The sequence below is a fragment of the Taudactylus pleione genome, unplaced genomic scaffold (assembly GCF_031769625.1).
Source record: "Taudactylus pleione unplaced genomic scaffold, aTauple2 ptg000004l, whole genome shotgun sequence".
NCBI lineage: Eukaryota > Metazoa > Chordata > Amphibia > Anura > Myobatrachidae > Taudactylus > Taudactylus pleione.
This window is the reverse complement of record NW_028284407.1, coordinates 5,260,176-5,288,052: the sequence shown is the minus strand read 5'-3', so window position 1 is coordinate 5,288,052 and position 27,877 is coordinate 5,260,176. Positions and strand designations below refer to the sequence as shown.

Below are 27,877 nucleotides of genomic sequence, written 5' to 3'. Positions count from 1 at the left end.
GTTCGACATGGTGGAATACGCCCAGTTTCACTCTAGACCTCTGCAGCACCTGATCCTGTCCAAGTGGAACGGGCTGCCTCAGTCTCTGAAGTTCCAGACGATTGTGCTCACCCCGGAGGTTCGCCTGTCCCTTGCGTGGTGGTTAAAGATGACCCACCTCAACAAGGGACGTCCGTTCTGGGTTCCAAATTGGGTCCTGTTGACAACGGACGCCAGTCTTCGAGGCTGGGGAGCAGTTTCGGGTCCACACTTGTTCCAGGGCAGGTGGACACCGACAGAAGCGGAGCTTCCAATAAATATCTTGGAATTCCGTGCGGTCTTCAATGCTCTCCTGCAGGCACAGCGGTTTCTCCAGGGTCACCCGGTGCAGGTCCAGTCGGACAATGCTACCACCGTGGCCTACATAAACAGGCAAGGAGGAACTCGCAGTCGGGCGGCTCTCGTAGAGGTCTCTCGGATCCTGGTTTGGGCGGAGCGCAATCTTCCGGCCATATCAGCGGTCTTCATCCCGGGAGTGCTAAATTGGGAGGCGGACTTTCTAAGTCGCCAGGACGTTCATCCAGGGGAATGGTCTCTGCACCCGGACGTTTTTCAACTACTGGTGGACAGGTGGGGTCTTCCAGAAATCGACCTCATGGCGTCCCGGCACAACAACAAGTTGCCGGTGTACGGGTCTCGCACAAGAGACGAAGGGGCGTCTCTGGTGGATGCTCTGTCCGTCCGGTGGACGTTCAGGTTCGCATACCTGTTCCCTCCGGTCTCCCTTCTTCCACGGGTAATCCGGAAATTCAAACAGGAAGGAGGGACGCTCCTGTTGATAGCTCCCGCGTGGCCCAGACGGCACTGGTTCTCAGACCTTCAGGGTCTGTCCGTGGACAGTCCTCTGCGGTTGCCGCTACGACCGGACCTTCTGTCTCAGGGTCCTTGTCTTCACCCGGACCTGACTCGGCTGTCTTTGGCGGCGTGGCTGTTGAGACGGCCATGCTGAGGTCCTGGGGGTTTGCCAGCTCTATGCTGTGTACCATGTTACGAGCTCGGAAACCGTCTTCCGCGAGGATATACCATCGCGTGTGGCATACGTTCTTCCAGTGGTGTCGACCGAGAGGTTATGCACCGCGGGAGTTTCGTCTGTCTCGGATTCTCGCCTTCCTGCAAGCGGGACTAGATCATGGGCTTCGCCTTGCTTCTTTGAAGGTACAGGTTTCGGCCCTATCTGTCTGGTTTCACCGTAGGATTGCTACAATCCCGGATGTGCGCACCTTTATGCAAGGTGTTCTCCGTATTCAGCCGCCCTTTGTTCCACCTGTGGCGCCTTGGGATTTGGCTGTGGTCCTGAGGACTCTCCAAGGACCGCCGTTTGAACCACTGGGCTCAGTGGATATTAAATGGCTAACAGCTAAGACTGTTTTCCTTCTGGCCGTTGCTTCAGCCAGACGTGTTTCTGAGTTAGGGGCTCTTTCTTGTAGACCCCCTTTCTTGGTTTTTTTTTTTCATGGGAACAGGGCAGTGCTCCGCACTCGGCCCGAGTTTCTCCCCAAAGTTGTTTCCCAGTTTCAGGTTAACGAGGAAATAGTTGTTCCGGCCTTTAACTCACCGGGTCTTTCCGTGGGTGAGGCCTCTTTGGATGTTGTGCGGGCCTTAAGGACTTATGTGGACCGCACTTCTTTGTTTAGGAAGTCGGACGCTTTGTTGTCCTCTATGGCTTCTGTAAAAAGGGTTGGCCTGCTTCAAAGCAAACTTTGGCAGCCTGGATCCGTATGGCTATTTCTGAAGCTTATCTTCATGAAGGCCTACCGGTCCCTCCTTCTCTGAAGGCTCATTCCACTAGGTCTGTGGGTCCTTCGTGGGCAGCTTGACGTGGTGCCTCGGCAGTTCAGATCTGCAAGGCTGCTATGTGGTCTTCTGTCCATACCTTCGTGAGGTATTACAGGTTTGACACCTTCGCCTCTCAGGATGCTTCCTTCGGGCGGCGGATTCTCCTTTCTGCACAGGAGCGTCCCCACCCTTAAAGGATACTGCTTTGGGACATCCCCAAGGTATCCTGTGGATACCCTATGGACCCTGAAGTAGAAAATATGAGATATGGTAAGAACTTACCCTTGTTATCTCTATTTCTACGAAGTCCATAGGGTTCCACAGGACTCCCGCCCTGTCGCACCTGTGCTGCAGATGGGCTTTGCTCTGGTCACCGGTTTTCCGTCTCCCTCTGGTGAGAATGTGATTCTTGTATGTGTCCAGATCTTTGTTCTCTCTCTTCCTTCTCCTCCTCCGGCCTATGGCTTGGTAACTAACTGAGGTGCCTTGGCCTGGGGGCGGGGTATAGGAGGGGGACCTAGTGCATCCTGGGAGGCTGAAAGCTTAACTCTTTGGTGCCCTGCGACTGACGTCACACCTATACCCCCAAGGTATCCTGTGGAACCCTATGGACTTCGTAGAAATAGAGATAACAAGGGTAAGTTCTTACCATATCTCATATTTTCTGCAATTATTAATTTCTGGGAAAAGGGAACCCCCTAATAGTGACTAAAGGCAGCTTAATTGTTGTGTCTGCGCTAAAGAGCCTACCACTTTACTATATTTTATTGATACACAAGCATAGGTGCTACCTATTGCATAATGGTCCAGCCAGATTGCAGAGGTTCTTGGTGGGCTTTATAATCCAGCCACACAGACAGGGGCGTATCTATAATGGGTGCAGGGTGTGTGAGGAACATTAGCCCCTGGGTCCAGGGGAGCCCCGCACCGCACACCCTGCACCCATAATATTACTTACCTCACCGGAGTCCGACGTCAGCGCGGGGGTCTGGCACTGTAAAATGACTGGAAAATGGTCGCGACGGCCATTTTCCCGTTGTTTACGCATGCACAGTACAGGGAAAATGGCCGCCACAGCCAATTTCCCGGTGACCTGTGCATACATTATAGACTCTGGGCACACTCTAGTGCCCAGAATCTATAACTCCGGCGCTGGCCGCGCACAGCTCAGTGTGCTGCCGGCTGCCAGGCGGAGAGAAGGGGGCCTGTGTCGGAGTCTGCACATGGGCCCCCTCCTCTCTAGAAACGCCCCTGCACACAGAGGATGTGAAAGTGAAGAACTTTACATACAGTACATAAAGTTATGTGTAGACTATATAGAGGGCATGTAATTGGGTAGGATAGCTTATGAAGGTTATTTCGGTGGTTCTGGATCTTGATTATCTTGTCTGAAGAGGTGAGTTTTCAGGGAATGCTTGGAGCTTTGACTAGAGGGAAGTCTTATTGTGCGTGGGAGGGCATTCCTCAGAGTGGTTGCAGCCCAAAAAAAGTCCTGTAGCCGTGAATAGGAGCAGGTAATGTGTGTGGATGAGAAACGCAGATCTTGTGCAGAGAGGAGAGGTCGGGTTATGAGATATTTTGAGATGAATGAAGAGATGTATGTTGGTGTAGTTTGGTTAATAGCTTTATATTTAGGTAAAAGCATTTTATATTGAATACGGTAGAATACAGGTAAATAATGGAGGGACTGACAGAGCGGTGTAACAGGCAAACGTTTAGCGAGGAAAATCAGCTTCAAAACTGCATTCAAAATGAGACTATGGCAGTAATCAATGCAGGAGATAATGAGTGCATGGATTCGAGTTTTTGCAGTGTCTTGTGTAAGAAATGGTCATATTCTGGATCTGTATTTTAGATGCATGTAACATGATTTGGAGACATATTGAATGTGGGGAACTAAGGACAGTTCACAGTCAAGAATGACACCTAGACTGCGAGCTTGTGGGGTATTTTTGATTGTCAAGTTATTACAGTGATAGAGATATCAGGTTAGTAACTACTGTTATCCGGTAGAAATATTATTCATTCTGTTTTGTAAATGTTACGTTTTTGGTGACAAGATGACATCCAAGATGAAATGGCAGAGAGACAATCAGTGATGTGGACCAATATAGATGGTGACAAAGCTGGGGAGGATAGGTAGATTTGAGTATTATCCGCATGCAGATGATACTGAAATCTGAAAGAGCTGGTAAGTTTGCCAAGAGAGGTGGTATAGATTGAGAAAAGGGACCTAATGCTGAGCCTTGCGGATCTCCAACTGATAGAGGAAGGAAAGAGGAGGTGGATCCAGAGAAACAAACACTGAAAGAGTGATTAGATAGATATGAGAACCAGTATAGGGCTGTGTCCTGAACACTTAGGGATTCTAGTGTTTATATGAGAAGAGAGTGGTCAACAGTGTAAAATGCATCAGAGAGATCCAGAAGAATAAGAAGTGAGTAATGGCCTTTAGCCTTGGCAGTGACCACATCATTCATTACCTTAGTTAGTGCTGTCTAAGTGGAGTGTTGAGAACGAAAGTGTGACTGAAGTGGGTCCAATAAGTTGTGAGTGAAGAAAGCATGTGAGGGGAGTGTAGGCAAGTCTGTCAAGTAGTTTGGAGGGGCATGGGAGCTGAGAGATGGTAAGTGAGAGAGAGTTAGGGTCAGAATTTTAGGGGGGTGGGGGGTTACCAACCAATCAACTCCTGTAAAATGACAGTCAGAAGCTGATTGGTAGGTATTTTTTTATCTCTCTCTCTCCACTTTATCTTTCTCGAAGGCTTGATACACAGTATGAAGTGGAGATAACGTGTTGGAAGATTTTTCAAATTTTGTGAGCTTTAGAAAAGCATTTTAGTTGCATTTTAATATATCTTGGAAGTAGTGTTATTCACCTTTTTCCTCTGAGTTCAGCTACTGTTTATGCTCTGCCTAAGTGCATACTATAAAACATGTGTATATTTTTGGACTCATAAGCCATTGTATTTAACAGCTTTAAATAAAATAAAATATTACATAGAGAATAAGAGAGTTAAATGACCTTCCCATGACTGGATGTGTGACGTGGGAATCCCGCACTCTCTAGAAAACAAATTGATCATTTAATTTGTAATCTATACATACTAAAAATATATTTTGTCTTTATTTCCACTTTGAGAAGCCGAGTATAAGCTGTGAGATTGATGCACTTCCAATTGGGCGCACGTGTGCCTTATTCTATAATTGGGGTGCTTGACGATATGACTTGTCATTACAATTAATATCTAAATCTATGTTGCTAGCAATTGATTTCCAACTTTTATGTAAGCACAAGGAGATTGCATTATTGATTTACTTGCATGGCACTGCGATATCAGCGTACAGAAATATCACACAGTTAACCTGTAATGATACGGTAGATGTAACATTGTGTGAAATGCAGACAATATTATAATGCAGGTGGAAATTGACGTGTCATTGACAGGTTAGTAAAAACGTGCGCTCCTTGCTCTCTTGCAGAACATCCTTGACCAGTGCACCCGTGAGCAAGAGTTTAAAAGCATTTTCTTTTCGTTGTGCTATTTTCACGCTTGCGTGGCTGAGAGGCGTAAATTCGGCCCCCAAGGGTGGAATAAAAAGTATCCATTTAACATTGGAGACCTCACCATATCAGTGAACGTTCTATACAACTATCTGGAAGCAAACTCGCAGGTATGGTACATCGTATAAAGATGTTATTCAATGTACAGCTATTTATGGTGTAGGAAAAAAAAGAGTGATTTCAATATATTTGTTTGCAAATACTTTAATACTGTTTAATTTCATTGCTACGGATAGAACTATAAATTTATTTGTTAGAATATAATTTTACATACTGATTTTGGTTTCTTTCTTATCATTTAAGTATCAAGAACAGAAAAACTAAACAAAGTTTAACATACATCTAAGATTGGACATTTGCTAGCTTTGATATAAACTATTTATTTAAACAGCCACAATTTTATCCATAAATCCATTTTCTGGATAGAATGAAGTGCACAGAGGATTATTAATACGAATATATGCTGTATTGTATTGTGTGCTGCGTTTAATCACCGTACATGATTTGAATTTTATCTTCTCAGTGTACAATGGATGCATTAAATATGTACGTTGTACACTGATAATAAAGAATTAGATTTTTTTTTTTTTTAAAGAGAAATCTTCGATGAGCCGTTTGCACTGAATGTCATTGAATTAAGGAACAAGCAGCTCTAGTCCTGTACATACAGTAAATGTAAAGGTTTTGTTCTCAGGTCCCATGGGAAGATCTCCGTTACTTGTTTGGAGAGATAATGTACGGTGGTCACATCACAGATGACTGGGACAGACGACTCTGCCGCACATACTTAGAGGAGTACATGCAACCCAATCAGGTGACATGAATCCCATTAAAATAAAGAGCTAGAGCTCCCTCTTCTGGACTCTTTATCCTGGAGATTTATTTATTTTTTTTAACTTACAAGAACATTTTTTTTATTTTGCTGTTATCTTGTTAAAATTTACATATGTACTGCAGCATTGCTGATTGTGTGGATTAAGAAGCTAATGTGTTGTATTATATATTTGCATGTGATGCATACAATTAGTGTCAGCCAGCAGCAGAACACACTCATACATTAACAACTTAAGCTACTGTAGCCACACACTATACAATTATTGGGCCGATTTGCCAATAATCGGGTGATTGGCCCAATTTATTGTATAGTGTGTATGAATGATCGTTTTAGCGTTTCACAGATAAACAATCGTTCACAAACGCATTCCATTAACCGAATGATCGGCCAGGAACGAAAATCTCCGCCTCAGTTTCCCGATATCGAGCAGTGTGTGTCCATTTTCCATAATCTGCCGATATTCCCTATGTTTTCCTGTCACTACCGTATGTCATCCTCCTTGTGGGCGGACATATGCAAAAGGAATGTGGGGTGGTGGAAAATCGGTAGCTTCTAATTAAATTTTGGATAATGTGTAGCACATATATTGGGGCTGGCAATTTGCTGAAAAATCGCCCCCTTTTTTCGTTCCAATCCAAAAAAATCTGACAGTGTGTAGCTAGCTTTACACTGATTTAGTTCTAAAACAGGAGGGAGAATATTATTTTAGGGCCTGATTCAGATTTGGGAATAGACTAAGATAGAGCAAGTAACTGAGCGTCTTGGTAAAACCATGCTGCACTGCAGGTGGGACAGATGTAAAGTGTGCAGAGAGATTCAGATTAGAGAGGGGCGTGTCCAAACTGACATCTAATTTGCAGTATAACAATAAAGCTGTGCAGTATATGTGGGCTACACGCAAAAGCAGATAGTATTTACCCTGCATGCAAAACAATTGTATGTATTTGTACTCCTTGTATTGCAACATGGTTTGTCCTGGTACACAGTTACTTGCTCTGTCTTACTCTATTCCCAACTATGAATCAGGCCCTTAATTTGGTAGTACAGATCCTCTAAGTTTAATATCCAATTTTAGAGGCATGTTTATCACAATCCACTTTTTAAATGAAAATTCCATGCATATTTAGTATTAAGCTCTTGCTGGGACATTGGCCGTGATAAGAGCCAATCCCAGCTAAGAGCTGGAAGCATAGTGATAGCTTAAGATATCACTCTGCTTCCTGGATCCGGTATCTGTGCGCGTACTGCCAGCGCATGCGTCAGTGGGAGGGCGTTAGAAAAGGATCCGGAAGATCCCTTTCGAAAATATGCTTCTACAGGCTAACTACTGGAACCAGCTACCGGTGGCTGCTTCGCGGTCGGAAATGGAGGGACCATGCAGTGCCTCCATGTTAAATCTTGTGGATCCTTAATGATTGCAAGTACCCCACCCAGGGCCGGATTAAGGGGGGGGCGACAGGGGCGGTCGTCCCTGGGCCCCCACACACAGAGGGGCCCCCTCTAGCAACGGTGCAGCTGGTGGCTTCACCTACCGCTAGTGTAGTGTAGACCGCGCAGTGAGCACGGCCACACTACACAGTGGCAAACACACAGCCGCGGTGGCAGCTGTGTGTTTGTTACAGCAGCAGATGAGAGTCACACAGACTCTCATTGGCTGCTGCTTCAATGGAGGGAGCCAGCTGGAGCTCACTTATGAGCTCCGTCTTCCGGCTCCCCCCCGGGTAGATGATGGGAGTGATGTCATGACGCTGACGTCTCTCCCATACTGCAGGAGAAGAGGAGCCGGAGCGGACAGCGGCGGTCGCGTCAGGAGCGGGGTTTCAGGTAAGTTGTTGTTTTTTGTTTTTTTTTGTGTGTGTAAGGGGCACTGCATATATGGGGCTGCTTCATGGGGGCACTGGGGGCAATGCATAGGACAACTACTAGCGGCACTGAATAGGGGTGGGCAACTACTGGGTGCAGTGTATAGGGGGGACTGCTTCTGGGGGCAATGCATAAGGGGGGACTACTGGGGGTACTATATAAGGGGCACTGCTTGGGGGGACCACTACTGGGTCTGGGGGCACTACTGAGGGCACTGTATAGGGGACCACTACTGGGGAGTTATATATGGGGTACTGCATAGGGGGGCCACTATTGGGTCTGGGGGCACTACTGGGGGCACTGTATAGGGGACCACTACTGGAGCATTATATATGGGGCACTGCATAGGGGGGGACAGTATTGGGTCTGGGGGCACTATAAAAGGTGCACTAATGGGGGCACTGTATAGGGGGACCACTACTGGGGCATTATATAAGGGGCACTGCATAGGGGGGACCACTACTGGGTCTGGGGGCACTACATAGGGGGACCACTACTGGGGGCACTGCATAAGGGGCATTACTACAGGGGACGGTGGTGTATATAGGGGCCCCCACAGACCTTAATCCGGCCCTGACCCCACCCCTTCTGAAAACGGGAGTTATCGGGGATATCTTGCATATAGTGTTTAATAAATATGCCTGAGAAAATTCCATACATTATAATCACAAATATTACCTATAATATCGATACAAAAATCTCAAAATGTAGACATGCTCAGTTTGCTGACATTCACCATGTCGACATAAATCATGTGGACACTGCTGAAATTTTGACATAATAGAATGTGGACAGACTGCCCCCCGGTGATCTAGCAGTGACCTACCTGCTTCTAGGTCTCAGCGGTCACATGTGCAGCAATTCCGACACAGACATCTGCCAAAGTGGTGGTTCTCCTAGTGCCTAACCCTAATCTCCTTCCCCCGTAGCCTAACTCTAACGGCGGCATTCTGAGAATGTTGGCATTTAAGATGTCGTCTGTCAACATTTCAGCAATGTCAACATCATCGTGTTGTCGACATTATGAATGTTGTCCTTATGACTGCATCCCCATGACAGTTATGCTCATATGTCATATAACATATCTATCTTACCTGATATCCACTCTTGAGCTGAGTATGTATACTCATAGCATACCTGGCTTTATAATTCTGTCTAGGTTGTTGCTGGCGTCACATTTTCTGACTCCAGGAAAGCCCTACTTAGAACTTTAGCTCACACAGCATGTCATATTTCAAGGAATGTGTTTCTGATGTAACACTGCGATAATTAATTACATATCAGAACCGCTCAAAACAAACCCTTATGCTGCCCCATTGTAACGATCAAAACTGTTGCAATGTTGGAAAACCTTTGCAAATAGAATTGTGTGACCTCATGGCCTCCACAAGACCTCTGAAGGTGTCTTGTGAAATCTATCACTGAAGCTGCATACACACACAACGATTTAGTAAATGAACGATTTTAGTAAACGATTTTCATTCATTTTTTTCAAGGGAAAAATGAACAAAAATCGTTTACTAAAATCGTTCATTTACTAAATGTAATGAACGATTTTTTTGAACTACAAACGATTTTTCATATTCCCTTACTGAAAATCGTTGAGTTGGTCAGCCTAAAACTGAACTACAAACGTGAACGCGCATGAACGATAATTGTTCATCATTTTAACTCAGAAAGTGAACGATTTTTTCAATGATTGAACGATAAACGATATCGTTATCGATAATCATTCAAGGGGAAGGTACAACCACAAATGTGAGGAGCTGTTGGCTACATCAGTGATCGTGAAGACAGGGGCTTTTTCCGGGATTGCGTCCTGATTCGCATGTGTTTGCTGGTGTACAGATACACCTCTCCATCTGGTACGTTACCTAAACCCTTAAAGTGCTGGAGGATAATATATTTTAAATTGTTGTTCAAATAAAAAGATTGTACTTCATATTTGGCAATCTTTTTTCTTTTATATATATCTGGAATATATGCCTGGTGGCAATTAACGTGGAGAAAGAAAAGAAGAACCACCTAAAAAGGGTTCTTCATTTAAAAGAATCTGCAGGAGGGAACCACATTTGACATTTTACATTGACCTAGAAGGAAGCGCTAGGACTTTACTGTTTTTGTTGAATGTCTATGTATATAGAGTTTTGTGACCTCTATTTATTGTCCTAGCTGCATCCTATATTGAAGCGCACTGTTATATAAATATTTTTTTGGTATACTGTTGGAATGTACTAAACAGGAAAACTCTGCAAGACCTGCCGTTTTGGAGATGCTCTGACCCAGTCATCTAGCCATCACATTTTGGTCCTTATCATCACTCAGATCCTTACAGTTACCCCTTTTTCCTGCTTCCAACACATCAGCTTCAAGAGCTGAGTGTTTTCACTTGCTGCCTAATATATCCCATTCCTTGACAGGTGCCACTGTAACAAGATAATCAATATTATTCACTCCTCATGACAGTGGTTATGGGTAATTTTGGTCGATATTCAGAAGTCTAGAAGTGGACCTCTTTGTCAACCTCACAGATGCACAGATCCCTATCTTTGTTGCCAATATATTTCGAAGGGAACATGAGAAATGGACATAATCCTTCTCTTGGACCAAGCTGAACTGTCCTTATTGCTTTTCACCACCAGCCCATTCAAACATTGTACTGCACAAATTCAAGACAGAATTCATCTTGTTTGAATGTATCTTGTTTGCCAGCCTAGAGAGCATTTCCACTGAGAGGGCGTTTCATCTGTCTCTGACCTATGAAAACACATCCAGTCTCTCAGGGCCTCTACTGTTTAAAGGTAGAAGTTTGCGGACATTAGAGATGTAGATATAGATATTGTCTTCAAGAGCCATTCGCTGCACTAGGAAGCCACCACAATAGCGGAGGCTAAAGGCATCCTTTCGCTAACAAGTATGTATGTTGCTCATATTTGGCTCGTATATTACTTGCACCTCCGGTAAAACTGTTGGAGACCAACCGATGTAGACTGAAGGAATTTCTCAGGGCAACAACCAGCTATGTGGTAGCCTGCTCTCCAGCTGGTGCTAGGTGGCAAGCCTTCCCATAAACATACAGTGGTTTGCAAAAATCTATGACTTGCAAACTTAGGGCCTGATTCAGAGCCGGACGCTCTGACAAGAGCGCTCGCTCTGAATCAGGGCCCTCCTACCTAAAATTGGAGTGGCCTCCTGGCCGTTTGCATAGCTGTGGGTGACCACCCACAGCTTTTGCGAGCGGCCAAAAAGATGGTCGCGATGGTCAAGACCATCGCGACCATCGGGCTTGCAACGAGACACTGCGGTAGGCTCTTGCTGCCGCAAGCCCAGGAGTTCTTTTGGCTCTATCAGAGCCAAAAGCACTCCCACTGACATCACTAGTGATGTCAGTGGGGCCGGCTCCAGACGGAAGGCGTTCCCATGGGAACGCCTCCGTCTGGGCAGCAACGCCCCCAGCACGCCCACCAAAGGAGGCGTGCTGTCAATCACCATCGACAGTACGCCCCCTTTGGTGCGAGACCCATAGCGACGGCTTGGCCGTCGCTATGCGGGTCTCGTGCATGCGCACGACGGAGCTCCCTCCATCATGCGCATGCGAACTAGGGCACCATCTACCAGCGCTCGCGAGCGGGTCTGAATCAGGCCCTTAATTTGTTCTAGGGAATAGGACTGCCACCTAACTCCTACCCTGCCTACCCTAGACCCATTGCTAGGACAGTCGCTTGCTTCTGGAGATTTGTGACTAATGATATTGTGTCTTCTTCGTCATTCCCGCATGGTTAAGTTAGGGTCCAAAAGAGGCCTAACAAGCACTGGGCATAATTAGTCAAAGTAAACTTTATTTGACATATATTCAGATTAAATACTGAGATTTTAATTTATCAACTAGTTTCCTCAGTTGCAGTCCTTGTATAATAGTCTTCTGGTCTTCTTTCAAGGATGGTTGTAATCTATCACCCATACAGGTGTTTCTAGCAACAGTGACGCCTCTAAATACCCTATCCATTATTTGCAGTTGCTATTGTTACAAAGCACATTTATCATTTGTATCCCCTGGTTTAGGGTTTATTATCTATATTATTTCCCTGAGATTGAAAACAAAAAATAGTTTTGGATGTTGTTTGTCAATCAGCTTCGGTAAAATCTATCTATTGTGCATGTGAGGTCAGGTGACTATGGGCGTGCATGTGAGGTCAGGTGACTATGGGCGTGCATGTGAGGTCAGGTGACCATGGGCATGCACGTGAGGTCAGGTGACCATGGGCATGCATGTGACACTCCAGGCCTGATGCAGAAGTGGACACTATTGCAGTCACGACTGTGATTTTATGTGTGGAGTCGCAGTAGCGGTAATATGCAAATGCTAGTTTCAGCCGTGACCTTGTGTTCTAGTGTGCAAGCCCTCAGATGTCCGCTTTCAATGCCCGTATGACTCCGCTGGTGGTTCTGAACACTCACCCATCGACACTTCCACCAGCCTATCGCAGAAGCAGCGTCTCCTTCTGAAATTGCTGGAAACACGGCTGCTGTGGCTATATGTCTGAAAATGCGGCTACACGCCTGTGACACTCACATAACACGCCCATGAGACTGCCTCTTTTGCTTTTGCATGCATTTCAGGCCACTTCCCAGTCACCTCCCAGGAATGCCCATGGTCTTGTGGTCCTAGTTCTAACGCCAGCGATGCCGTACGCAACAGTGAATGCATGCACCATTGGAGTTTTCAGGACTCTTCGCGCACGGAGCTGGTGCACAGGTCTAGTCATTAGTCACATTTTAAAACATGCGGTGCATTCTTTCCTAGCTGACACATTCTACAGATCCACAGGTGACCTGGAAAACATGGACTGTAAGGGGTCCTTGAAGATCAGTTTGGCCACCCCTGGTATAACAGAAAATAGTTGGATCTGTTCTCAATAAACAGTGTAGGACACCTCGGATGTAATGTAAGGCAAAATAAAAACCTAATATCTACAAGGGAACGTATGTCATCACAACAAACACGTTGCTACCGCCATTGTACTATTCCAAACATGATAACTGCATTTGCATTTAATTAAATGCATATATGGCACTGCAAATTCAATAACTACATTAACTAAATCCTTTTATAAAAAAAAAAATCCCCTAGCTTTTAATGGCTGGCCTGCTACTATAGCGCACAGGAGGATGTTCATTGTGAAATGAGTAAACGGAACTTGAGATGTTGGAAACAGTGTAAATAACTATTTCACTTATGATCTTGTAGCAACAACGATGAAGCAATTAAACTAAATGACAATTATATTACTGGGACAATCATAGCTCTATGTGGCACGTTTAATTGTAAGGCAAATATATCCGTCATGGTGCAAAAATGATGTCGTGTTAACCTCCCTCATTACCGACATTTCCTGCGCAGTGTTGTGTCAGCGACATCTCGGAGGGATAATCAGTCTGTACACATGCAGTCATCACAGGAGAGGAGATTCTCATTGCAATAAACATTGTCAGGCATTTCACAAAAGCAACAAGGACCTATAACTGTCATATAATAGAACAGAACGGATATAAGGCTAATCTGAAATAATCCTAATTATTATTAAAATGATATTGTAAAAATAACATTAAGGGTCGTGTTATTTAAAAAGAAAAAAATTTAAGAATCAAGCAAACATCAGAACATATGTATAAAGAGAAAAAGAGAAGTTTTGTCTTTAGAAATGGCGCACAAGCTAGAAGTTACAATAAAAATATTTCTTTAATAGGTATACATTAAAACGTTCCAACAGGAACAGGATCCAGCGAAATAAGGTTTTAAAAAAAAAATAATAATAATAATTGTGTAACTATTGGTAATGCAAAAGTGAAATAAAATCAAAAAGAAGCCCTGCCGTGTGGTTTAATCCCTTATTACTAGTATTAATAGATTACCATGTTCAATGAACGCAAGTTGGATTCTTGCGGAGCTCTGCATGATAGCACCTAAAGGAGAGAGTCATTTTGTTTAGGGGGAGGGGGTTTGGTGTTATATAAACCAATACATCTCCATTCCCACAGGAGACCAATGATAATGAAAAAAATGAAATATTCTATATAGTGGCATATAATTGTATCACTAATAGGTTCTTTATTGAGTGATCAGAGAACATATATCTGATAAATGCCAACATTAATATACAACCTCATCGGTTTCTCCTTTAATAATTACTTAGTGTTGGTGTCTTGCTATATTATTATTTATGACTAGAAATTTATGAGGGCTTGTCATTAGTATCATTAGTATCCAATGTGCTTTTATCTTTATTTAGTTAATACATACAACAGCTCCTCATAAAAATATTGCCATATGGGTAACTGCTACAAATCTGATAATGCAAATGTATAGTATTGTTATTCACAGTTGATTGAGTATAATATGTATATCTGTCTGTTTGCAGTCTGCTCTAACCATTGCATCAGTGTTACAGACACAGATACTGAAACATTGTTACCAGTTGTTGCTAATACAATAAGCATGTAGACACAGACCCACACACATTCACTCTTAAGCGTCCTGTAACTGGACAGATAGCATCAAATGTTTATTTGTGCTGCTAAACAAGAAATGCATTTATCATGGTGCTAATTAGCGAGACCGTGTTATAGATGTCACAGACACATAGTATCGGGCACTGTTACCAGTTTCCCGGAAGGCCAGATACACAATGAATGCGCAGGCTCACAACATATTATGATGTCCTGTAACTGGACAAGTAATATAGTAAAAGTCTTATTATGTCTGGTTACTATTAAGGAACATGGGTTGGCACACGGCGGGCATACTGCCGACGCGCGTTTTGCTGGTAAAGTTTTGCCTTTGAAAAAGCATAACAGCGAAACGCGCGTCGGCAGTACACCCGCCGTGTGCCAACCCATGTTCATTAATAATAACCAGACATAATAAGACTTTTACTATATTACTTGTCCGGTTTTATTGCAACTTCTAGCTTGCGCGCCATTTCTAAACACAAAGCTTCTCTTTTTCTCTTTATACATATATTACAGTACCTCTTGTCTAATGGCAGCACCTCCATTCCACACATAATAATCTTGACAATCTTAAAATATGGGGATACTGAAATAAATATTATTTAATGTGTGCAGATGTACATTTCTCTTTGTATCTTCTCAAACATCAGAACATTTAGTGGTCTATTTATGTAGCCTGCGCTAACTGCTAATTTGCATCATCGCTTATCATGGCAATACAGATTTAGGTGGTGCCGCTACTGTATTTAGCCATCTGGGGCTCGTTTTGGGGCCCGTTCCCGCTGAAAACCCTATTGCTGTGCGAGGGTTGTCTCCTCTTCACCAGCTGTGTCAAGCTGTTAAGGAGATCCTGTAGCATGCGCATGCACAGGTGATTCCCGCGCATTGCATGTCAGGGCTGTAGGGAGGATGGTCCAGTACCTCCCAATGGTAACGCCATAACACCTCTTGCATGCAGTTTGCTGAGCGTGGCCTGGCGTTATTGTGCTGTGACATGACGATATCACCGTACACCTAGACAAGCTGGCGATGAATTTCAGCTGCTGATGTGCCCTTTAGACACAGAAATATGATCACACTATGCACCCCAATGTTTGACCATGTTTCCGCCAGCCCCGCCATCTTACAACTGATATGGGACAGTATGATGGATATGAGTCTAATGGCCGTGAGGGAAGCGGTGGCCTACCTGCTCTGCCCTGGAAGGAAATGAGAATCAAATAGAGAACATTACACACGTGAGAGGTGTTGTTACCCTACTTATTGAACCATTCTCATGTGTATATAATTAATAAATATATATATATATATGTATATATATACAAAAATATGATATATATATATATAGAGAGAGAGAGAGAGAGAGAGAGTTGTATGTGGATAATGATTTTTTTTATTTCAAAGAACAACAAAAGTTAATTTTCCAGTTCTTTTCGTGAAGTAGTTTAGCACTAGGGGCCAGCAGAGGGTCCTCTAGTTACTTTAATACAAAGCCTCAGCCTATATGTCTTTATACAGTAAGAAGCAGTCTCATTCGTATGTGTGTCCCTTCTCAGTTCATTTAATCTGTACTGAAAACAAGGATCATCCTACAGACCTATTTTCTCCTTTGATGAGATTAGAACGCCATATATACTGCACCCTTATGTTGCATGATATGATTCCAGACTCATATTTTAAGCCTTAAAATACTTGACCCTTAATATTATTCATGCTGTAAGTTAGTCAAACTTGCTGTACAGAGCAGTGGAGCCAGCATGCTCCAAGCCAGACGTTCTCTTGATCTCTTGTAACAATGGCTGTAAAGAATTGTAGGGACAAGAGAATTAAAGACAGGGATCCCGCTGGTCAAAGCACAGGAAACTTGGATCTGGGGCCACCCTGCCAAGAAGGATTAATTCTGCTTTGTGTCATATTCAATGAAAGCACAAATTTGAGGTTCGCTAGTGATCTGAAGGGGGAGAAAAAAATAAACTAGGAGAATACAAATATATAAATATAAAATATATAAATAAAGAGGTGATGACTCTCCAAGATTTCTACCATAACGGTTTGGTAATTTTTCTTTAAATAATGGCACTGATGGTCATTTTCTTGAACTCTTTACCAATATCCAGAGTAGATTTATTGGAATGTATTCTTTTTTTTGTGTTCTACTGATTAGTTACATCTACTGTTCTCTTATTACTGTAGTTTGATAGGAAGCTCGCCTTAGCGCCTGGATTTGTGATACCTTCTAACCTTGATTACCAAGGATACCACAGATACATTGATGAGATGTTGCCACCCGAGAGCCCCGTCCATTATGGTCTACACCCTAACGCAGAGATTGAGTTCCTAACTGTGACTTCAGACAATCTTTTCCGCACATTGTTAGAATTACAGTCACGAGATTGTATAAACGGGGAAGGAGCCCCTCAGACTGAGGAGGAAAAGGTTAGTCTAATATTCTGTATAACCTTTTGTTACTGCGTATGCCCAAAATGTATGAGCACTGACTTATTACAGTGATTAGCATGTTTTAGCCTTTTATGTAAAGGAAACTAATTTGTATCAAGATCTTTATAATTGTGCAGTAAGGTTGTCACGTCTCCACAATGCAAGAAACCCAATGGTTCCCACTGCAAGCGAGGGAGACGGGACAGACCTGGAAAAGGAGGGCCAGTCGCCAGTGTAAGTATAGGACGGGGAGAGGTAGGACAAAGCAAAGGGGGAGCACGGGAGCGGCAACTAAGAAGTAGGGATGTGCGTGCTCAGATTAGTTCGGATTTTCCCACCAAGTTCAGATTTTTCCTGCCAAAAATCGGGTCTCAAAAAGAGGCAAAACGTCATCTTTCATGGACAAACATCATCAATCCTGGACAAAAATCCATGAAAGATGATGTTTTTCCATGAAAGATGATGCTTTGCCTCTTTCTGAGACCCGATTATTTGCAGGAAAAGTCCGAACTTGGCAGGAAAATCCGAACTAATCCGAGCCCGCACATCCCTACTAAGAAGTGGGTGGGATGCCAGAGGGTGGACAACTGTTCCATAAATTTGTGTAACTCTACATAAAAGTTTGTGAGTCACCCGAACCTTGCAGGAGAGTTGGCAAGTATGGGAAACAGTGCTGTCTGTATTCTCATGAATATTGGCTCAGTGCACAAAATGGCTGCCTCCAAGTTGTGTAACTGTGTAAACCTAATTTAATGGCAACCATACTATTGGCTGCTTCCTGTTAAGCCTTCACAGATATATTATTGAATACAAGACATCAAACATACATCATTTTATATATCCAAATACAAATGACAAAATAATAGTAGTGGGCCGTAAAATTTGCAGATTACATGGACCAGTTATTAGTTTCTTGCTTTTTTCCTGTCATTAATTTCAAAGTTTCTATTTATGTTTTCCACTGTGTATTTTTCTTTTTAAGTATTATTATATCAGAGTGTTTAATAGCTTTACACTGATATTGGCTTATTGCAGCAATGTAAATCTGCGCAGGATACTAAAACAAGTTTAGCCGTTTATTTAGACTCCCAAGGGATAAAATAATATCAGACTCACAAAAGAGGTATCATTAGAGTGGAGAGTTTATTGAAGAACATCATTGTGATCTAAGGCTGATCCCATGCAGGAATGACTGTTGTGGAAGGACTAATTATTTATAAAGTGTTGGGTTATTTTTGCTTGTTTACAATGTAGAGTTCCCAGTTAATGTTATTGATTGACACTACGAATGCTGACTTGTAGTGTTTCATGCATTAAAAACAACATCGACATTCCAGATTATTGATATGGCCGTAAAGGATGTAATCTTTGTAAGACAAATAATAAATACACTTTTTTTTTTTTTCAATGGCCCTTATTCAGTGTAACGCTGATGGTGAGACATCCACTGGGGAATCCACTAATACACATATTACTTCCCCAGAATTCCCTGTTATGTCAACCTTTCCTGTACCATAGGGTGACCTCCAGACTGCTAGCACTCTCATTATTATGTGTATCTATTCTCTACAGTAATATATAATCCTAAGGAGAGAGACAAGTGCAGTTACATTGACACATACTGTACATTCACCCAGACACATACAGTATACAGTATATAAAAAAATGTACCTAGACACATATAATAACATTGCTCCCTGTACATTTTGCATAAAAATTATTTATCTGTTGTTGTTGTTATTATTATTATTATTATTATTACTACTAGTGTTGTGTATTAATTTATAGACTGTGCTCAGACACACATATCATGTGGGAGATGTACTAAGCCTTGGAGTGAGATACAGTACCAAAAAATCAGCTTCTAACAGTCACTTTACAGACTGATTGGTTGGTACTTTATCTGGGATCTAGTCATGTGACAGCGGAACGCCGACATCCTGAACGAAAGTAAGTCCGGGGTGCCCTTAGCGTTAGCTGCGCAGGGGGCATGGCGGGAGTCTAGTGTGGTTAGGTTTGGGGGGGGGAGATTAGGGGTACCCCTAGGGGCAGGGTTAGGGTTAGGCACCCCCAGGGAGGGGTTAGGGTTAGGCACCCCCCCCCCCCCGGAGCCCTAAGAATAATAATATGCTCCACAAGCAGGCACCTCCAGTCCCACATGTCCAGCAGACCCCCCTGGACACCCCATATTAATAATATGATCCACAAGCAGGCTCTCTCCAGCCACACATATGTACCAGACCCCCCCCATTAACAATATGAAGGGTGAGGCTATGGATACTGAGTGGGACTCATAGGGGGGGTGAGGGCAGGGACACTAAGGGAGAATGGAGGGTGAGGGTATGGGAACTGAGAGGGAATTACAGGGAGTGTGAGGGCAGGGACCCTGAGGGGGAGTTACAGTGAAGGTGAGGGTAGTGACACTGAGGGGGAATTACAGGGAGGGTGAGGGTAGTGACACTAAGGGGGAGTTACAGGGAAGGTGAGGGTAGTGACACTGAGGGGGAGTTACAGGGAAGGTGAGGGTAGTGACACTAAGGGGGAGTTACAGGGAAGGTGAGGATAGTGACACTGAGGGGGAGTTACAGGGAAGGTGAGGGTAGTGACACTGAGGGGGAGTTACAGGGAAGGTGAGGATAGTGACACTGAGGGGAAATTACAGGGAGGGTGAGGGTAGGGACACTGAGGGGGAGTTACAGGGAAGGTGAGGGTAGTGACACAGAGGGGGAATTACAGGGAGGGTGAGGGTATGGACACTGAGGGGAAATTACAGGGAGGGTGAGGGTAGGGACACTGAGGTAACCAAATGTAACCATGCTAAACAGCCGCCAGCATTTCAATCCCATTCCCTTTATCTTCCTCCATTTTAGCGCTCTCCAATGGTTAGTACATCTCCCCTCTAATGGTCATATCCAAAGTGCCAACAGACTTATGCTTGAAAAGGTGCAAAATGCTTGTAGTTATGCCCTCCATTATCCTGACTACATTTAGAACCCTTTAATAACTAGATATGGATAGTTAATAAATTGCAAATGCAGTCATACCCCTATTCTACATTCCAAGATCTTATGTATGAATCTATGGGTTTTTCACACCCCTCTAAATTCACAAAAGCAATTCACGGACCCATTTCCCTGATTGTACATTGATTTCCTTGCATTTTACACCGATGGCAGGTGCCTGATACAGAGCTTTGTGCTGTATAATACTGTCATTGTCATAAAGCATTTTCTGTGCTGTATAATACCACTAGTGTTCAATATGGGTGTGGTATAGACATTAGGTCAACAAGCAATATTCACAAATGTCAACATGTTTAAAATATCGACATGTTCATTATGTCGATATTTAACATGATGACACCAGAATGTCACCTTTTTTTTTTTTTTTTGCTTAATTTTGCCTAACCCTAAATAATAACACAAAAATGTACTGTCGACATTCTGGTGTCGACATATTACATATCGACATTTTAAACACCTTGTCGACCATATGCCCATGTCTACATTCTGACTGTCGACGTTCAGAACCTGTTGACACTCTGACCAGATTCCTTCAGTACAGTCATTTCTGTAACTTGCATTTTAGTAACTTGTGTTTTTGTGACGCCTATATTATTTTGCGGAAGTTTAGAGAATACTGGGCCTGATTCAGAGCCGCTCGTAAGCGGCCGCTCGTTCGTTCCGAGCGATGTTTGCCCAACTGCGCATGCGTACGGATCGTAATACGCATGCACGAACCAGTCAGTGCGGCCAAAAATCGTGTGCTCGCTAAATAGCGAATGCCTGCTATTTTGAGTGACAGAATGAGGCGTTTGTGGGTGGTAACAGGGGAAGGTGCTTGAAAACGGGGAGTGGAGATCCGAACGCAGGCGTGCTTAAAGGTCAAAACGGGCGTTTTAAGGGTGTGCATAATTAACAAAGCAGCGTCATTGACCACGTCACTTGGTTGTTTTATAGTAAGAACTGCTCGCATGATTGTGGTAGGAAAATCCAACCACAAGAATAGCGAGCAGTTCAGATGCCTTTCGATGTACTCGATTAATCTAATAAATAGTGGACATGACGTATGATGCGAGCGGCCAGGGGGCGTTTTTTTCAAAATTACGTTCGCATGTTTTGTTCGCTCGTTCAGACATAGAGGCGTGAACAGACCGCAAAGAGCGAACGGTTCATTTAAATAGCCAGCTCCTTTTTCTGAACGAGCAAGCGCAAATAGCGTCCGGCTCTGAATCAGGCCCACTGTACATATAGTATATCTGCTCGGATAAGGACGTTATTTTCTCTAGCTAACATTTTATATTACTATACAGATATGATTATGTATGACTTTTTGCATGCTTGTGCACATGGGGCCAATAGAAGATGGTACAATGTATTTTTCCCTTACTTTACACTACATCTGGCTTTTTGTTTAGGCTTTTTATTACTTTTGCACTTTCACTAAATGTCACCAATTTCTCCTGGTCCCGTGAAAAACATCAAATGGGAATTTATCGGTGGGTGCAAATAGTTTTGCATAAAATATGCACTTTAGATACATTGTTAAATAAACCTGATAATGTTAATAACTCACTCTGTACAGTATTATAAAGGTTGGATACCCATGGCCTGATCTGATTATTTTATGTAATTGTCCTGGTATACTGCTCTGCTGTAGAACCTCTAATTGATTAAATAGTGCAATTCAGATGGGGATATCAATCTCCTTTAAGGAAATTAAAAATAAGTACAGTATACTACAATGAGTCTAAAGGCTAATTAGAATTTTCAGTTTCGGGTGGAATTCAATGTTAATCATTAATTGGAAATATTACATACAGGAGGTCCAGCATTGCACCTGATCAGGCAGTCCCCCAATGTGTGCCGCAATTCAGTGATGCTCTGCTCGCTCCTGCTCTCAGCGTGTTGCTGATGGCCGCGACGCTGGGAGCCTGCTTTGGCAGAAGCTGGGAGAACATTGCCAGATCATGGCAGAGTACCAGGGGACTTGCCTTCCTCTTGTTCATGCAGGTTCTTTTTATACAAGCAACACGTTGGACAGTATGAAAAAAAGAAAAAGAACCCGGAACCGTGCACAGCCATATAGATGAGCAATTTTCCCTAAGTAGCAATTCATGGCGGGGTGCCTGGGATACAAAACTCTTCATCGTGTGTCTACCTGAAGAAGGGGCATCATTGTGTTAGCATTCATCCACTCTGGAATAAACAACAACATAGGACAGAGGTTCCCAAACTAGGTCGCCAAGGCACCCTAACAGTCCAGGTTTTAAGGATATTCATATTCGACCACAGGTGACTTAATTAGTACCTATGTCAATTTGAATTAACCACCTGTGTTCAACCATGGATATTTCTAAAACCTGAACTGTTTGGGATGCCTTGAGGACCGCGTTTGTGAACCTCTGACATAGGGACAACTACTCACCTATCTGACTGGATATAGTTTTGATTCTCTTTGTAGTTTATGCTAGAGGATCACAAAAGACAATAAAGGACCCAGTAGGTCAGATGGAATGATGGGCCCCAGGTAAGTAATATTCTTGATCTATTGAACTCCATTTAAACTCTAAACTCCAACTAAACTTCATCTTTTAGTTAACTTTAAAGGAAATGCCACCAGCCAAATTTATCCTCTTAGCACATTTGTTTATGGATTCAATATTACAAGAGATGAAGTCAGATCTGTTCATTGGATACAAATGTATGTACCAGTAAATCCATTGTCATTTTTAAGGGCCAAGAAAGATAGTTCTGCCTGAAAGTTGCCTAGAAGGTGGCACTCCATTAATAATAGTATTTGGCCTGGAATGCTACTAAAAAATACAACCTCGGTTATTGTTTATATGTAAGAATTTCATAGAGTTTTTATATTCCTATAGTGAAATTATTCCGCTGTAGAATTAAGATCCATGAGACAATTATAATTATACTTATTTTCAGGTTAAAACATTCTTGGAGGACATCTTAGATAAGCTCCCCGAGGGGTTTAATATGTCAGATATAACATCAAAGACAGCCGAGCGCTCCCCATACATCCTTGTCTGCTTTCAGGAATGCAAGAGGATGAACCTCCTAATTCATGAAATCCGCCGTTCGCTGAAGGAGCTGGATCTTGGTCTTAAGGTATGAATTAGTCTATGGGTCAGCTTATTATAAACTGTACCCTGTGGGGTCATTTGTATACAAAGGCATACGTGTAGCAAGCTGTAGGATACATATCTGCACCTATTTGTGTGCTGTGCACATACTCTGTTACATAAATGTTCTAATTCCAGATTTTTGGGGGTTAATGTTTGCACATAATAGGACTGTGACAGAAATCTGCATTTTGCCAAAGAAAGAATACTGTCTGAAATGTACTGCCTACTAAAGTATTTGGTCTCCCCCACCTCATACATGCCGATGTTTCACTCCTTCCTTCTGGGAGGGAGCTGTCGGGCTTTTTCAGCGGGGGGCGGGTCGCGACGAATAGGGGGCGTGGCCCGGGGGTGACGTGCATTTTGGGGCGGAGCATGGGGGCGTGTCATCGCTCCGCCCTCTCTTTACAATGCCGGTTTTAAAGGCATTGTGAGGCAGGGGGCGGGGCCGTGATGACGCGATTCAGCGCGCAACGCGTCACTGGCCCCTCCGCTGCCAGGATTTTTATAGTAGGTGCAGGGGGGGGCGGACGTGTCGCTGATCGCGGGAGGCTTGCCTGCTTTCCCGGGAGGTCGGGAGCGGCACCCGATTTTCGGGAGGCTCCCGACCGGGAGGGTAGGCAAGTATGCCCCACCTTCATCAACTGGACATTCTTTTTTTTTCTCACACAATGCTGCTTGTTTTGACAGTCTTTTATGTATTTTATAACGTGTGTGTAAGGGGACAAAGGGGTTATTTATTTATTTATTAACAGTTTCTTATATAGCGCAGCATATTCCGTTGCGCTTTACTATTGGAACATTAATAGAACAAAACTGGGTAATCACAGACAGATATATAGGTAGGAAGGCCCTGCTCGCAAGCTTACAATCTATAAGGAAATAGGCATTGATACACAGGGATAGGTGCTATATATTGCAATTTGGTCCAGCCAGACTGCAGAGTTTCTTGGTGGGCTGCATGATCCAGTCACACAAGAATGTCGGCCAAATGTCAGGAGGATGTGACATAAAGACAATGTGTGAGGTTATTTGTGGACTGTGAAAGGGGATGTAATTAGACATGGAAGCTATGAATGTTATGTGGGAGGTTCTGGAATCTGATAAGCTTACCTGAAGAGGTGGGTTTTCAGGGAACGCTTGAAGGATTGGAGACTAGATGTAAGTCTTATTGTGCGTGGTAAGGCATTCCATAGAGTGGGTGCTGCCCGAAGAAAGTCCTGGGTTGCCTTTGTTTCAAGTGTTAAGATCGATGCACATTATGTGACCCATTGTACCATATATGATTCCGCCGCAGATCGAAACGATATATCGTACGGATCGTGCAGTGTGTACGGCCAGTCTGCCGTTCGCAATGGTCGTTCATCGCATCATCCTATCTGCTGTTCTGCACACCAGATGGGACGATGCAATAAACGACGCCTTGCAGCATGTAACGACACATTGCGCTGTTGTACACCGGTGTGTATTGTTTACAGCTCACACAATGTATACACATCGTATGGTGTGTCACCAGCTTTAGTTTTATAGTCATTGCTTTTTTATTATTAAATTATGTATATCCCGCACACCTATTTACAGAGAATACTTCCATCATTTACATCAGTCCCTTCCTCAGTGGAGCTTACAATCTATATACAGTACTTTCCTATCACATGGACACACATCCACACTATAGATAATTTTTTTTGTCAGATTCAAACTAACCTATTAGTATATTTCTGGAGTGTGGGAGGAAACCCATATAAACACTGAGAGAACATACAAACTCCACACAAACTAGTCATAATTGGGAGTTTAACCCACTCTAACCTCATTGCTCAACCCGTGCACTCAGACTGGCCCAGGTACCTTGTATATTCCCCCCCCCCCCTCTGCTATCCTGACCCCACCTGCTGCTGGCTTTGCAGCAGCTGATCCCCTGATATATATGGCAGTTATTCCTATGAATGTACATCTGCTTTGAGATGCACATAAATGATGCACAAAACATCCAGTGGAAAGTAGCATTCAGGGTCCAATTACTCCATCTTCTTAGGTGGTGTAAAAATATGGCTGCAGTGTGTTACTTAATTACACATTTACTTAGAAATAATTTTTTTGACATTGCTCAATATAAATAAGGTGTAAAAAAAATCATCTGTTAGTAAATGTGTGATTTAGACCCTGAAACAGCAAAATCGACCAAAAATCGACCAAACATCAACCAGAAATCAACTTTTAGTAAATATGCCCCTAGGAGGAAAAGCAGCCTTTGCTGTCCACCTCTGTACACTGCGTTCAGAAATGACCAGCAGTGTGTGGCGTTTGGAGGTGTTTATGAAGGTACACTTTACTTATGAAGAACAACATTAATGAACTAGTTAATGTTTAGTGTGGAAATATTACGAAACGTCATGTTAGCACTGTTAGTGGGGCGTATCTATAATTGGTGCAGGGTGTGCACACGGGCCCCTGGGTCCAGGGGTGGCCCACACACCCTGCACCCATTTTCTAATACTTGCCTCTCAGAGGTCCCACGTCGAGTGTCTCAGCCCTGCACAAAACGCCGGAAATTGGCACTGCAGCAATTTTCACAGCGTTTTGCGCATGCGCAATGAGGAAATCGCCGGGAAAATGGCGGCTGCAACATTTTTCGGCGACCTGCGCATGCACAGTAGACTCTGGGCACAAACTAGTGCCCAGAGTCTACTGCTGCGGCGGTCAGCAGTCAGTCTGTTGCCGGCCGCAGAGGAGAGAGGAGGGGACCCCGAACAGGGAATGCATATGGGCCCCCTCCTCTCATAATACGCCTCTGGCTGTTAGATAGACCATTTTCCTAATTGGTGTAGTCAAATGATTTACTGTCATAACGGGATAATTTTACTAAAGTGAGAGTTTTTAGAAGTAAGTTTTAAAAGTGATGTTGCTCATAGCAACCAATCACATTCTACTTAACATTTAACTAGCACCTTCTAGAAGATAATAGCTAGAATCTGATTGGTTGCTATGGGCAACATCACTTTTAAAACTCACTTATAAAAACTCTCACTTTAGTAAATTTACCCCCAGGTTTCTTTCTTTAAGTCGAATTTCATTCAGAGAATATTAAAGCAAGATTTCTACCCGCCATGAAGCAGTTAAACTTGGCACAGCTTATGAAATGCGATCATTTTTAAATGAAAGTGATGGAGGCAGCTATCTGTTCCTAACTCTGCAGTGAGAAAATACTCTGCAATGATTGTACAGCCGGCAATGCCTAAATGAGTCCCATAGAGACTAGACTTGCCGCTCAGCTCGGGATGTGGTCCCTGCAAGATCAGTGTCTTCTTCTGGCATTTTGATAGACAAGTGTTGAGACTTGCACTTCAAGCTGCGTTCTCCACTGTTTGAACTGGTGTTTTCCAAGAATACATAGAGAGAATAAGAAAAAGCAAGAATACCTTACCCTTGGGAAAATCTATCCCTGCGTAAGAAGCACATCTCTGCAATATTTCACTCAAAGCAAATAACATGGAAGGGATTGATCCGGGTAGGGCCTGTATTTATACTTGTTCTAATAGAAGTACAGAGTCTGGCACGTTGCTTCTGTAGCAGGGTAAGGATGTTTTCCAAGCTGTGGGGAGGAGGGAGCCAAGTGTTGCAATTGATAGCCGCATCATAGATGCCTACTCTCCCTGAATGTTGTCCACCTATCCTGGAATCCCGGGAGAGAGGCCAACGTTATGGATGGCAGAGGAAGTCGGCAGTCGTGGCCCTGCCTCCGCTGCACATTGATTTGCATCATTGTACAGCAAGGATGGGGTAGTGATTACGCGTTTCATCAGGCCTTCCGAATGGGCATCTCCAACCTGAAACCTCCAGAAGGGATAAAGTAAAAAATAGGCAAGTATGCTACTGTGTACAAAGTGCAGGACAAACATAGGATTTGTTTTTGTATCCTACACCTGCTAACTAAAACCTGTTGCACTACAATTTCCATCATAAAGTTCATTAAAGATTATTATTATTATATACAGATGTGTTTCCTGTTGCCGCCATCATCCCGCCCGCTGGGATCCCGTACCCGACCTGTTTCTACCTCTGGGCTCTGGGACTCTCATTAGCAGAGAACGCTTCCTGTGGGAAGCCTCTTCCCTGCTAATTTGTCAGTCCTACCTGACTTCTAGGTCAGTGATTTTCAATCTTTTTCAACTCATGGCACCCCAAACAAGATTTTAAAATTGCCAAGGCACACCATCAGTCCCCCACGAGAAAAAAAATACACACATTGACCCCCGTGGGAAAAAAAAACACACATACAGAATAAGACTACAGCCTCCACAGAATAAAAACAAACACATTGCTCCTCATTGAAAAGACAATCAGATTGTTTGATTTTTTATTTTGTGGGGGGGGCAGCCAGTCACATTGCTCCCCACAGAAAAAATATAACAGCCATTGGATCCTACGTGTCAGTACCTGAGAAGGGGGCTCACTGTTGTCCCTGTCCTGCCCCTCATCGGCTGTGGTTGCTCCGTGACTGAGCACACAGTGCACCACCACAACCAAATTCAGTAGTAGTTGCCTCTGGATACTATAAACTAATAATGGTTATATAAAGAATATGAGCAAGTTGATTGATTTTGGAAAAATAAGGTAATTTACAGAGACAAATACTGAATTTATCCTGGGGCATATGTACTAAGCATTGGAGAGTGATAAAGTGGAGAGAGATAAACATCCAAGCAATC

At 43.4% G+C, this 27,877-nt stretch overlaps 1 protein-coding gene across 4 annotated transcripts in view; it reads left to right on the top strand.

Annotated features, from left to right (window-relative positions):
* Positions 1–27,877, top strand: part of LOC148543364 (dynein axonemal heavy chain 11-like) — a 361,950-nt gene that overhangs the window by 313,535 nt on the left and 20,538 nt on the right. For all 4 annotated transcript variants that reach the window (XM_088472011.1, XM_088472001.1, XM_088472021.1 and 1 more), the window contains 4 exons: positions 5,298–5,489; positions 6,074–6,193; positions 16,781–17,023; positions 22,969–23,151. In XM_088472011.1, the coding sequence (XP_088328137.1) occupies positions 5,298–5,489; positions 6,074–6,193; positions 16,781–17,023; positions 22,969–23,151 (738 nt within the window). The remainder of the gene's footprint in view (positions 1–5,297; positions 5,490–6,073; positions 6,194–16,780; positions 17,024–22,968; positions 23,152–27,877) is intronic.